This window comes from Leuciscus leuciscus (assembly GCF_965113295.1).
Source record: "Leuciscus leuciscus genome assembly, chromosome: 10".
Classification (NCBI taxonomy): domain Eukaryota; kingdom Metazoa; phylum Chordata; class Actinopteri; order Cypriniformes; family Leuciscidae; genus Leuciscus; species Leuciscus leuciscus.
The window spans coordinates 39375909-39389250 of record NC_138734.1 but is presented as its reverse complement, the minus strand read 5'-3'; the positions used below and the strand labels follow the sequence as shown (position 1 = coordinate 39389250).

At 37.0% G+C, this 13342-nt stretch overlaps 2 protein-coding genes across 5 annotated transcripts; one reads left to right on the top strand and one right to left on the bottom strand.

Annotated features, from left to right (window-relative positions):
- The first annotated feature begins 52 nt into the window (after positions 1-52).
- ch25hl1.1 (cholesterol 25-hydroxylase like 1, tandem duplicate 1) lies at positions 53-4655 on the top strand. Its single transcript, XM_082182621.1, has one exon. The coding sequence runs from the start codon at positions 559-561 to the stop codon at positions 1393-1395; it is 837 nt and encodes a 278-aa protein (XP_082038747.1). The 5' UTR covers positions 53-558; the 3' UTR covers positions 1396-4655.
- A 151-nt stretch (positions 4656-4806) lies between these two features.
- On the bottom strand, positions 4807-11809 carry kti12 (KTI12 chromatin associated homolog). Of its 4 annotated transcripts, XR_014209366.1 has the most exons (10): positions 11558-11809; positions 10766-10817; positions 10031-10083; positions 9756-9811; positions 9600-9679; positions 8927-9086; positions 8777-8839; positions 7418-8612; positions 7000-7123; positions 4956-6830 (listed from the first exon to the last, which is right to left on the bottom strand). XR_014209366.1 is itself a non-coding variant. In XM_082182623.1 (9 exons), exons 1-9 carry the CDS (start codon positions 11796-11798, stop codon positions 4901-4903), a joined length of 918 nt encoding a protein of 305 aa, XP_082038749.1. In that variant the 5' UTR covers positions 11799-11809; the 3' UTR covers positions 4807-4900. The 4 variants fall into 4 exon arrangements, 1 of the variants encoding a protein (XP_082038749.1); XM_082182623.1 differs by lacking the exon at positions 7000-7123 and having other exon boundaries at positions 4807-5044; positions 8544-8612; XR_014209365.1 differs by having other exon boundaries at positions 7000-8612.
- Positions 11810-13342: the final 1533 nt, after the last annotated feature.

The window sequence follows — 13342 nt, the reverse complement described above, 5'->3', positions numbered from 1 at the left end:
TTGATCATAAGTTTACACAACCCTTGCAGAATCTGCAAAATATGAATAATTAAAAAATATATGATAGGGATCATAAAAATTGCACTTTGTTTTTTTATTTAGTACTGCCCTGAATAAGCTATTTCACGAAAAAGATCTTCAGGAATAATTAACGAATCTCCCAGTTCAAAAGTTTTACACCCTTGATTCTTTTGGATTGGATGATCGGTGGATACTGTTATGATTTCGTCTTCTGGATAGTAGAAGGTCCTTGCTATGTTTCAGTAATAATTACATTAAAACATCTATTTAAAGATCAATAACCCAGACTTTAAAGAGAGGGAGAGACTGGTGTATTTGAGAAAGCTTTTCTTTTGTGCCAGGAATTGAAGGAAGTAATCCTGCGTAACATTAGTTCATACATTTTGGGATCTTTCGGTTCGGTTGGGGGGGGGTATCGGCTGAGAGAAAGTACCTTATCATGGATTTACCGGAGTTCCAAGTCTGGCTCAGCCGTATAAATAAGGCTGGGTTGTTCCCCATCAGCATTCACTGGCCATTGCTCAATCCAGCAGCACGATGTGGAACATCAGTGAAGTCGCTCTTCAACTCCCAACTTCCACAGCTTCGAAGCGTCTCCTCCAGCCCCTGTGGGACCACCTGTATTACCAGCACTACAGCCAGGTCTCGTCTCCGTTCTTCCCAGTGCTGCTCGCCTTCTCCAGCTACTTCATCTTCTGCGCCCCCTTCGCGCTCCTGGACGTCCTAGGAGAGAAAGCTCCTCTTTTCAAGTACAAGATCCAAAAGGAGCGGCGTCCCACCGTCGGCATGATGCTGAGGACTCTGGGGACGGCGGTGTACAATCATCTGGTGTTTGTTCTACCGGCTGTGTTGATCACCAATGTGGTGATGCCCGCGCCTCCACTTCCAGCGGTTGCTCCGACAGTATGGGAGCTGTTCTCGGGCGGGTTGGGCGTTTTGCTCGTCTTCGACGCCCAGTACTTCCTCTGGCACATGGTGCACCACAAAAACCCTCACCTGTACAGATTGATCCATGCCATCCATCACGATTACATCTCGCCGTTCTCCTGGTCCACACAGCACCTGAGCGGCGTGGAGCTGATGACGGTGGGCTTCTGGAGCAACCTCGATCCCATCCTGCTCAAGTGCCATCCTCTGACCGTGTGGACCATCACTGTTTTCAGCATTTGGATGTCTGTGGAAGACCATATCGGCTACGACCTGCCATATTCTCCAAGCCACCTGGTTCCTTTTGGGCTTCTTGGAGGGGCGATGGCCCATGACATGCATCACCAGAAACCCAGCAGCAACTTTGCACCTTTCTTTAGTCACTGGGACAGGCTTGTCGGCACTGCCGTAACAGTGAAACGGACTCATAAAACAGTAGAACAGTAGACGGCTTAATCAGTTTTAAACCTTTAATCAGTGTAAATATAAAGCATTTTAATACTTTTAATACATTTTTATGTAATAATATAAATCTTGTATTTTTGTCTGCATTCTATATGGTTGAAATAAAGAAAGAAAATGTTTGTATATATTATTGTGCATATCTTGGAGAGAGGTTGGGGATCATTGGATTTGCATGTCCATTTTTCTTATGAAAATATTTTGTTGCACTACAACATATGTACAGTAGCATAAAAGTTATTCCAATAAGCAGCGGTCAGAAAGTGGAAGCACATAACAACGCTTGCCATCAAAGTTACAGCCAATGATCTGATATTTTACAGCTTTTCAGTAATTATGCTTCCTCTTACATAAAACAGCACAATATCTGGTAACTAACCCGATTATTGAACTAATGAGGTTTAAAGAGAGAAGAATTTTCACTTCCCTCTTAGCCAGTGGGTTTCCTCAAAATAACTTGAACAGATTAAAAGATCTAAATATTCCTCCTCCGGAAATGAACTTTTACAGTATGTCTCTTTGAAAGAGGGAGTCTTTGTTTATACTAAAATCACCCTAAAATAAATTAATAAAACCTGTTTAAGCTGTGAACATTGAACTGCTTTAAGATATAAAACAGCCCTCATTGTGGGAAGATGAAGCAATTTCATGATAGAATGTTATGTAAAGTTTCATAATGAATTAATACAGTACAGCATTTCACTTAACCGTTGATTACATAATGATGATTTTGTTTAATTTGGATTAATGTTCCATTAAATCCCTACAGAAAAGGAGTAAAGAAAACCTAAATATGCTCAGTACTCAGACTTTGTATTTTAATAGTTTAACTATACATTACCATTGTTTGGGTTGGTAAGATTTGCTTTTATAAGAAGTTTTTTTATGCTCACTAAGGTTGCATTCATTTGATCAAAAATACGGTAAAAACTTCAATTTTGAAAATGTTGTACAAATTAAAACCTTTTATTTTTTATATATTTTAAAATGTTATTCATTCCTGTGATGGCAAAGTTGAATATTCAGCATCATTACTCTAGTTTTCAGTCACATGATCCTTCAGAAATCATTCTAATATGCTGATTTGAAAGAAACAAGAAAATGATTTTTACTATCAGTGTTATCTTTATAGTTACTTTTGATCAAATTACTGTGTCCTTGCCGAATAAAAAAATCTTACTAACCTCAAACTTTTGAACTGTAGTGTACTTTTTTTCTATTTAGAGGACCTATAGGCCCTTTTACAAAGTCTAAATTTTGTTTTTGGGGTATACTAGAATAGGTTTTCAAGCCTGAATGTTATATATATATATATATTTCACATATTTTATGTTGTTGCAGCACCTCTCTTCCCAGTCTGCCAGTAATGCTGTTTTGTTCCTGTCTCTGTGAAGCCACTCCTCCCGAAAAACGCAATGTGCTCTGATTGGTCGGCTGGACTAATGTGTTGTGAACAGAGGTGGACAGTAACGAAGTACATTTACTTGCGTACTGAGTACACTTTTTGAGTATCTGTACTTTATTTGAGTATTATTTTTTTCTGGAAACTTTTTACTTTAACTTCACTTCATTTGAAACACAAATATCGTACTTTTTACTCCACTACATTTCTGTCAAGGTCCTTGAGTAGAAAGTACAGTAACGTCAGTCAGGGGGTGATAGTCGGATTGACGTCAGAACCGGACGTCAGATAGACGTCAACATTCTTGGAAATGAAAGTCGGGTTGACGTCAAACCGATTATCTGTCCGACGTTGGAGATTAACGCCAATCTGACGTTGGATTCTAACATCAACCTGATTTTCATTTTCAACGTTGGGCTTGGTCTTCTAAATGCGAATTTTGTCATCATTTTGGAGCACACTAGCTTATAGTTAACAATAAGGCTAACATATTCACACTAAAAGCCAAAAAACTTTAAATAGGGCAATATTTGAGGGAACCATTGTGGATGTTATTGAGTGACTTATTCAATCTCACATTAAATCCCACGACTGGAACTGTGTTCTAGAAATAAATGTGATATTGATATGAGGGCATGCAGGCATAGATGCAGAGGCATAAGGTACTGTAAGTGTTGCATACAACAATGCAACAATAATAAAACAATGCATTGACATTTACTTTTGATACTTAAGTACTTTTACTTAAGTAAAAATCGGTCCTTACAACTCTTAGCCTTCTAATATTTGACATGTAGTATCTGTACTTTCACTTAAGTAAGGAAGTTGTGTACTTTGTCCACCTCTGGTTGTAAAGAACCACTTTGAGAGTGTTTCGGAAATGTCACACCTCTTATCAGAACCGCGAGTAACTCAACCAGGCCTCCTATGCCCTGGATGGGAATTATTTAAAAGAGGATTCCTGCAAGAAAACTCAAGACTACAATCAAGTCAGTTCAGAAACTCTTCTTACTGATAATAGAGAATCCCTTTGGAGAGGACTTTGTGCTTTGTATATTTGCAGTAACATTTCACACTGAAGAAAGTTGGAAATGTAAAAAAAACATAATAGGTCCTCTTTAAATTGCACTTCATGTCCTACAACTAATATTCCTGTACAGTAAAGAACAGTTTGCTATGAGTTTATAATTGCAACTTAGAACACATAAGGATCATCCACATAGTGACATTTTTTTTTAACAAATAACTAACCAAATTGTGAATGTTAATGTGGACTTAGTGCCAAAAAAGACTGGACTACACAAACATAAAATGTGAAAAAAAGACTGATAAAAATATAACCAACATGTTGCTATTTTCACCATGCAAAAGAGTCTGAGGGGTCATGACAGAAGTTATTGGAGTGCATGTCTTCTTCAAATCATATTATACCAGATTATAATTTTACACAAACAGCTGGCATGTTTTCCCCAGTGAATCCCTAACACAAGAGTCAATATGGCTCTCCAAACACTTGCATTTGCCCAGAGGCATAAACAGAAGACTTGCATGAAAAACACTAACAGTCAGCGTCTCAATGAGTTTTATGGTTCATTTCATTAGCCTGCCCACGTCTGAAGCCTGGAAACATCTGTATGTACGCATTGGTGACTTCAATCAAACATTACGCTCATTTCAAGGTCGGTGAACCACTGAAGACAAACATCCAGACTGCAGCTGAACGTTTCCCAGCATGTTCCCTGTTACTGAAGAGAAAAAAGGAACAATCTCGGAAAGAAAGCACTGCAGTGAACCGGATAGGTGATATGTTGGGTTGTTAGGTGATAGGAGTTCAAATCCGGCTTGTGATATTTCCTCCAATTTTCTCACTGCGCAACTTTAAATTAATATTCAGAATATTTTTCTTAGTCCTGAAACTGTCCAGTTTGTTCTGACCAGACCTCTACTCTTTAATGATTTGTATTAACACACCAATGAATACAGAACGACATTGGAAGAGTTGAACATTTATTGCACTCAAAACATTCTTAAAATGCAACTTGAAAACAATAAATATGACCTTAAGAATTACAATTTAAAAAACACCTGTTAGTGCATACTCTTATTAAGATACTGCACAAACATATTGGCAATCTGTCCAATGTTCTCTGTTGGATGCATCTTGGTGTAACTGATGAACTGGCGTCTGAGTTTCCTCAGCTCCACCATGTTAAGACTTCTCGTGAGTTCCATGTATTGGACAAGTTAAGAAAACTGGGCTGTTACCATAAAGTACATTGCAATTGCAAATAAATAAATAAAAGAGTTTCATATCGATGAGAAGGAACGCATTAATAACACTGCAGTGTTATTGTTTTGGAAAGAATGTACTTTTATTCAGCAAGGATGCATTTATGCCTGGTTCAGATTACACGATTTTAGCCCGATTTTGGCACGATCCGTTTGACGCAGGGTGTCGTGGGGATTCGCAAACGACAACGGGCGTCGGGACGCAAGATTCGATCGTTTCATCTCGTATAGTGTGTCATAGTGGGCGACAACCTACTATGAAAATCGGCGATGCTTCACGACAAAAAGACTAGCATGTTTAATTTTTTAACGGTCCTCCACGACGACGGCGCGCGAGTGAGTGAGTGAGTGAGTGAGTGAGGGAGAGTGAGAGTGTGTGTTCGCGAGTGAGTGCGTGCGTGCGTGTGTGTGTGTGTGTGTGCAGGCTATGTGAGTGAGCGTGTATATGTGCGAGTGAATGAGCGTGTGAGACGGCTCGCGATGACTGGTCAGAAAACAACGTGTAGTCAGACATGTTACTTGTCCACTACATGACAAGATTTTTAGGAGTCAAAATCGTGTAATCTGACACAGTGACTATCGTAACAGACAAAAAAAATCGCGTAATCTGAACCAGGCATTAAAATTGATCAAAACTGACTAAATAAAATGCATCAAATAAATGCTTTCTATTTATCAAAGAATCCTGAGGGGGGGGGGGGGGGGGGGGGGGGAGTCAGGTTTTCACAAAAAATATCAAACTGTTTTTAACATTAGCTGTTGCCATCCACCTATGTTTATGCATTTTGGAATATTGCACGAAAAAACAAAACAATGGAAACGGAGAGATGCACTTAAATTCTACAAATGCACACAAAAAAAACGTATGCGCTCAATTGAGGCGGATCATATTTATACAACGATGCACAAACCATGATGGAAGGAACCTCATTTTCCAAATAAATCCCTCAATGCTCAACAAAACTCATGTGACTCAACAGTGGATGTGATTGGAAAACTCAACTAACCAGTGGACTTAGTAGCGAGACAACAAAGAACGAGTATAAATGAACTTCTAATGAATCCCATTTGAATTCAGTATTATTTCAAAGGGCAGCCAGCACTGGTCCGTCTCTCTACGTGTCTAAACTAAACACTAAAGCTGTTATGGACAGCCACCGAACTGCAATTGCGTCAGAAAGAAATGACATTCTTTGATGTTTGTGTATTCATCACATGCACATAGGTCCTGTTTATAACTACAACACATCTTCAGTTGGCATTAAACGGATCAACATTCTGTCAGCAAGATTCAATCGAGCATAAGTCGAAAAGTCCAGGCTTGATCTTGGTTTCATGTTGTAATCGGTTCTAATGCTTTGACCGTTTTATGGTAGGACATTTCTGTGTTGTCACAGTGAGAAACATCAAATAGCTATGATGGGTGGCTCAGCAAAGCAAGACAACATTACATTTCACCCCCAAAAAAATCTGAGCAAAAGCTATGGAGCCTCTAAAGGGACATAGGGGTGGAAAAAATATGAGATGAGAAAAAAAAAACAAAAAAAAAAACAATGAAAGCTTTTGCATTCTCACGCCAGAGAAATTTTTAGTTTGCTCACAAAATTGCGTTTGCTCGCAAAATGTTTGCGCTTCCCCAAGAAAACTTTGCATTCGATCACAAAATGTTTTGGGTTTCCCCGAGAAACATTGAATTCGCTCGCAAAATTTTAGCATTTCCCCAAGAAAACTTTGCGTTTGCTCGCAAAATGTTTGCGCTTCCCCAAGAAAACTTTGCATTCGCTTACAAAATGTTTTGGGTTTCCCCGAGAAACATTGAATACGCTCGCAAAATTTTAGCATTTCCCCAAGAAAACTTTGCGTTTGCTCGCAAAATGTTTGCGCTTCCCTAAGAAAACTTTGCATTCGCTCGCAAAATGTTTTGGGTTTCCCCGAGAAACATTGAATTATCTCGCAAAATGTTAGCATTTCCCCGAGAAACTTTGCGTTTGCTCGCAAAATTTTAGCATTTCCCCAAGAAAACTTTGCATTCGCTCGCAAAATGTTTTGGGTTTCCCCGAGAAACATTGAATTCGCTCGCAAAATTTGAGCATTTCCCCGAGAAACTTTGCGTTTGCTCGCAAAATATTTGCGCTTCCCCAAGAAAACGTTGCATTCGCTCGCAAAATGTTTTGGGTTTCCCTGAGAAACATTGAATTTGCTCGCAAAATGTTTTGCGTTCACCCCTGAGAAACTGCGTTCGCACACCAAATGTTTGCGCTTCCCCAAGAAAACTTTGCGTTTGCTCGCAAAATGTTTGCGCTTCCCTAAGAAAACTTTGCATTCGCTCGCAAAATGTTTTGGGTTTCCCTGAGAAACATTGAATTATCTCGCAAAATGTTAGCATTTCCCCGAGAAACTTTGCGTTTGCTCGCAAAATTTTAGCATTTCCCCAAGAAAACTTTGCATTCGCTCGCAAAATGTTTTGGGTTTCCCCGAGAAACATTGAATTCGCTCGCAAAATTTGAGCATTTCCCCGAGAAACTTTGCGTTTGCTCGCAAAATATTTGCGCTTCCCCAAGAAAACGTTGCATTCGCTCGCAAAATGTTTTGGGTTTCCCTGAGAAACATTGAATTTGCTCGCAAAATGTTTTGCGTTCACCCCTGAGAAACTGCGTTCGCACACCAAATGTTTGCGCTTCCCCAAGAAAACTTTGCGTTTGCTCGCAAAATGTTTTGGGTTTCCCCGAGAAACATTGAATTCGCTCGCAAAATTTTAGCATTTCCCCGAGAAACTTTGCGTTTGCTCGCAAAATGTTTGCGCTTCCCCAAGAAAACTCTGCATTCGCTCGCAAAATGTTTTGGGTTTCCCTGAGAAACATTGAATTATCTCGCAAAATTTTAGCATTTGCCCGAGAAACTTTGCGTTTGCTCGCAAAATGTTTTTTGTTCACCCCTGAGAAACTGCGTTCGCACACCAAATGTTTTACGTTTCCCCAAGAAACTTTGCATTCACTTGCAAAATGTTTTGCGTTCGAACACAAAGTTTCTCGGGGTTTCAAAAGTTGCAAGGGAACTGAAAGGTTTTGCAAGCATTAAGTACACAATAAATGCCTTTAAGTGTGATCAGACTAAATTACTGTCCAGCACCTCTGATAGGCCTTTGCGTTCACACACTCAACAGATATGCTTGTGATTGGCTACAATGCCCAACCAATGCTTGTAAAAAAAAAAGTTGTAAATAGAAACCTTTGATGCTCAGAGAGCAATCAAACAAAAACTAATGAGAGTGTTTGAAAACAGCATCTATTAGCGTGTACCGAATATACACAGTACTCGGTACTTTAGAAACGCTGTTTAAAAAAAGTACTTACTGGTACCGGTCTTGCCGGTACATATGATACACCTAATAGAAAGAAATTCAAAGATAGAGAAATGCAAAACATGCAAGAATAAAGGATATCTTTTCCGTAGCTCCAGGAATGGAAATGAGATCTCCAGGGACGCTGGTCTTCTGTGACTCAAGAACAGCCTGGGACACAAAACAACCCGTGTGACGACACATTCTATTGATACTGACGGTCTTGCTACGCAAAAGCAATATAAACGCTCACCTGTAGGCACTGAAACAGAAAGAATGACTCTGAAAGCTTTCTATTTTTATATCAGAACACCTGAAGGAGATGAAAATCGTACCATTAAGGCATCTTGAGTAACTTTGTCCAACTCGTACAGAAAGTTTGTGGATGAGAGCGGTTGCTGTAAAAACACAGAAAAGGAAACAGGTTCTAATGTCCATTCATGGGCGATCAAAAGCACATCATAATGCATTATTAGTGATCTTACGCTCTGTGTGGACTGATTAGGTGCTGGTGCTTTTCTTTTAAAGAGCGCATCGCAGATGGCTTCAAATGGAAGTGAGTCTTCTTGCTGAATAGTAAAGAGTGGACTATCCCATCTATTCCTTGAGTCGGGGGCTTCAAAACGCTGTATTAGTCCATCAAGACTGTTGTTTAAAAAAAAAAATGGAAAAGATTGGTAATGATGAAGATAATATATTAAGCATCTTTATTTTAGAACATCATCAACTACCATTTTAAAAATTTTGTAATGTTTTTTAAAGTCTCTTATGCTCAACAAGGCTGCATTTATTTGATGGAAAATACAGTAAAACAGAAGAAATATTGTTAAATATTACAATATAAAAACATTTTACAGATGTAATTTAAATGCAAAGCTGAATTTTCAGCTTTTTTTCTTATTATTCTCAATGTTGAAAAGAGTTGTTTTTTTTTGTGTGCAAACTGTGATTTTTCAGGATTCTTTGATGAATAGAAAGTTCAAAAGAACAGCATTTATTTGAAATGGAAAACTTTGGTAACATTATAAATGTCCTTACTGCAACTTTTGATCTATTAAAATCAGTTAATATGGACTTACTGACCCTAAACGGTAGTGTATATCTTATGCCAGAAACACATAATTAATAGAACCAAACTGAGACGAAACATATGCTTACATTTCCTGCGTGTACTGAGAATCAGCCTCTCTGCCCTTATTCCACTCTGAGCTCACGTCAGCTGACGTCAAACAGTACATCTGCAGGGGTTATATAGCATTATGTGCACGACATACACAAATATAGATAATATAGAAGTCATAAGAGCTTACATACCAAGCAATGGGGAGTTTGTGTGTGTTTGATTAGACAGAACAGCTCATATCTGTAGCCTGGAATTAAAACACAATTAATTCTCAATCATATGCCAGACTGAAATCATAAGAGTGTCACATGATGCAACACCAGCTGTTGAAGAGTTTGTGTGGCATTTAATATAACACTTTAATGAATGTTATCGATAACTTCTAAAGGTACATTTAAACGCCTAACATTATATGAGTAGCAATGGTGCAGATGTATTCATTATAACAGAACAAACATTGATTTACCTTTAATATAATTCAAGGAATCAAGAATCACAATGTCGTCTCGATTGACTTTCCTGTTTACAAAGAGAGAGAAGCACGGAGAAATCTTTTAAATCAAAGTCACAGTACTCTGATAATGCAAGTGTATAATTACAATTAGTGTACGGTTATAATTATACAAGTGAACTTTTTAAATATAAGTATATAATTTATTTAATAATTATAATTATTGGTGTAAAATTGCTTCCAACAGGAGCCGCATGTGACGTGCTGTTTTATCTTAATTGTTCTATAGCATGTGATCGTTCCCACTTAAAAACCAAACTGTATTTGCATATGACAAGTTTATGATTGCTGCTTATACACACTTGTGACTATGATTGACAGGACTGAATTATTAGGCTACTCCCAAACCTACATTTAGGACTTTGTTCAAATTTTCATATTAATTAGAACATTGGAACTTTTACTGAATGATTTCTATTTGTATAACAAAAGAGGATCAAAATCTTTTCGAATCGATAATAAAATATGTTTAATCCATTTTTTTTTTTTTTGTGACAATTTTACAAATATTGTCCCAAAAAAAAAAAAAAACATGAATTCATGGACATTACAATTATGAGAATTTGGCAAATGGATTAAATTAGATTCTCTCCTTTTGAACATCCATGTTTGTTTGCCATTGATCATTGTTATGTTTGAGTCTCTTTTGCATATATTATTATGATATTATATGAGCCATAAATGAGTCACCTCTCCACTTCAGCTCTCAGTGATCCTCTCAAACTCTTCTCTTTCTGTGAGTCTGTAGGCAAAGATATCGCATTATTGTGTCAGTTATTATATTCAGATCACTTACAAAGATTTGAAAGCAAGACACAAATGCAAAGTTTGACAAAATCCTATAAGCAGTGTTGGGTGTAATTAATTAGGTAATCTAATTACTGTAATTAAACAACTTTTCCCTTGGAAAAAGTGAAGTAAGAGGGATTACTCTTAATTTTTTCCTGTAATTTAATGAAAAATGTAATTGCATTAAATACTGTATAGACGTTAGAACAATTCTATACAAAACATTAGTGGATTTAACATCAAAACGTAATGCTAAAACGTATTTTACACACTTTTGTCAGTTCAAGAATAATTTATGCAATTTCATATTGTTTATGTGAAAGAATCAAAAGTGCAGTTTCGTGTTCATTGTTAAACTGGTCGAGGTTGATATGGGATTCAGAAAGTAATTAGTAATCCAATAAACTAGTTTTTAGAGAGAGTAATTAGTACAGTAATCAACTTAACTTACCCAACACTGCTTATAAGACCAGCAAACCATTTTAAACTGGTGTAAGTGTTTTGTTTTCTCAGTTAGATAGACCTTTGGCTTCAGTATTGTCCTAACACACACACACACACACACACACACACACACACACACACACACACACACACACACACACACACACACACACACACACACACACACACACACACACGGTAATACATGGTTGTTAAACTGGACGCATCATGAGGTTTTAAGCTTCTCACCTGCATATACAGAGCTCTTGTCAATCCCTAGAACTTCATCTCCGACTATATGAACCTGTCTTTCTGTATTTTGGGTGAAGTATTCTCTCAGTTCATGGGCTCGTCGGGTTTTACCACTGCACGGGTATCCACACATCACTATTAACGGCATTTTATTGCAAGAAGTCTGGCTGACGGGAGGATATTCATACTTTTCTACAGCAAAACATATGAGAAGCTCTTCCTCGCGGCTCGCGCTCATGTAGCGCGCTGGTACAGTTAGTGCATTGCTGCCCTCTATAGGTCAGTGGTCAAAAGGTAAAATATTCCAGATGAGGTTGTCGTGTCCACGTTTAATCACTGTTTTAAAGAAGTTGTCATAATTCTTGACATGTGCTTAAACTGATTTGAGTGGTCTGGGTTTCCAAAGGTGGGTAAATCATTTTGCAAAGGCTAGATGGGAAACAAAATTAAATGCACTCCGACATGGTCATTTTAATAATATAATAAATTATATAATGAATTGCACACTGATGGTCTCTCTCAGATAAAATTCTATAGGTTTGCAAAATAACCTACCTATTTAAAGAAGAATAATGTTTATTTGTGGGCCCATTTTATCTACAGCTAAAATGAATCACTTTAGAAACTATTTTAATGGATATTTCCCTTCATTAAAATGGTATATGTAAATTTCAGCTTGTAGCTATAATATAAATCCAGCATTCACACTAATGCATATAAATAGTCCTATGCATAAATAGTAATAATAAAGAATTTTATAATAAAAAAATAGTAATAATTTAATGCAATAATAGATTTATTTCCATGTTATAAATTGTAAAAAAAAATAAATAAAAAAATAAATATATATAAAAAAGAACTAACTGAAAAATATTTATTTGTTCATGGTGATGTTGCTGTTTGGAGTATATGGATCTGACATTTAAATTGCTTTTGCGCAGATATATTTTATTGGTGCTCAAACATTTCCCAAATGTACCTGACCTCACATTACTATCCGAAGACCATTTTAAAGAATTAAAAAAAAATTTTTTACAAAAAAATACAAAAATCATTTCTTACATCTGTTTACAAAGGCTCCAAATCCCTGCGTGCATCAGGGAAACCCATGGGAAAGGTAAGCTGCTTTGTACCATAATTAGAGTATGATCCTTCCACTGCGTCCTTTATGCGTATTTCTATGAAATGTCTGCTTGGTTGTTCCATAAAATCTTTAAGAGCAATAGGTAAAATTATCATCTAGATTACATCTGTAACCCTATATTGCCGAGATAAGTCAAATTAGACTGATTTGCAGTTTCATATTTATTTAAAAAAAATATTTTAACACATTCATTCATCCATTAATCCATTCACTCTTTCATCCACTGATTTTATTCTTCCAGGTATCCAGACATATTTACAGCAGTTGAATTAATGAATATTTAGTACACTTTCTGCTGTCAAAATACATCTTAGTATGCCTGTATGACAAACATTAAAAGCAGACTCCCATATAGATATTGTACAGTTTGTCAAAATAACATTTTATTACAATTATATGGCAGTCATAGGTTAATTATTTCCAACATATAGCTTTTCAAAAGCTTTACAATGAATCCTGAAAAATGAATAAATAAAATAAGGCTAATCACAAAGCAACAAATCTACATTTTTTTTTTATCCTGTGCATTTTGTTGTCCAATTCTGTAAATAGCTCTGATCACCTGATTATAAACATCTCGTGTCCCTTTTGGATGTTCAAGCTGAGCAACTTTCAGCAGCTCCTGCGTGATCATCTCC

Coding starts and splice junctions, on each gene's coding strand:
- ch25hl1.1 (XM_082182621.1), top strand. CDS start 559: ATGTGGAACATCAGTGAAGTCGCTCTTCAACTCCCAACTTCCACAGCT.
- kti12 (XM_082182623.1), bottom strand. CDS start 11,798: ATGAGCGCGAGCCGCGAGGAAGAGCTTCTCATATGTTTTGCTGTAGAA. Junction 10,084..10,765: donor CTGAGAGCTGAAGTGGAGAG/GTGACTCATTTA, acceptor CTTTGTAAACAG/GAAAGTCAATCGAGACGACA. Junction 9,812..10,030: donor TTCCTTGAATTATATTAAAG/GTAAATCAATGT, acceptor TTTTAATTCCAG/GCTACAGATATGAGCTGTTC.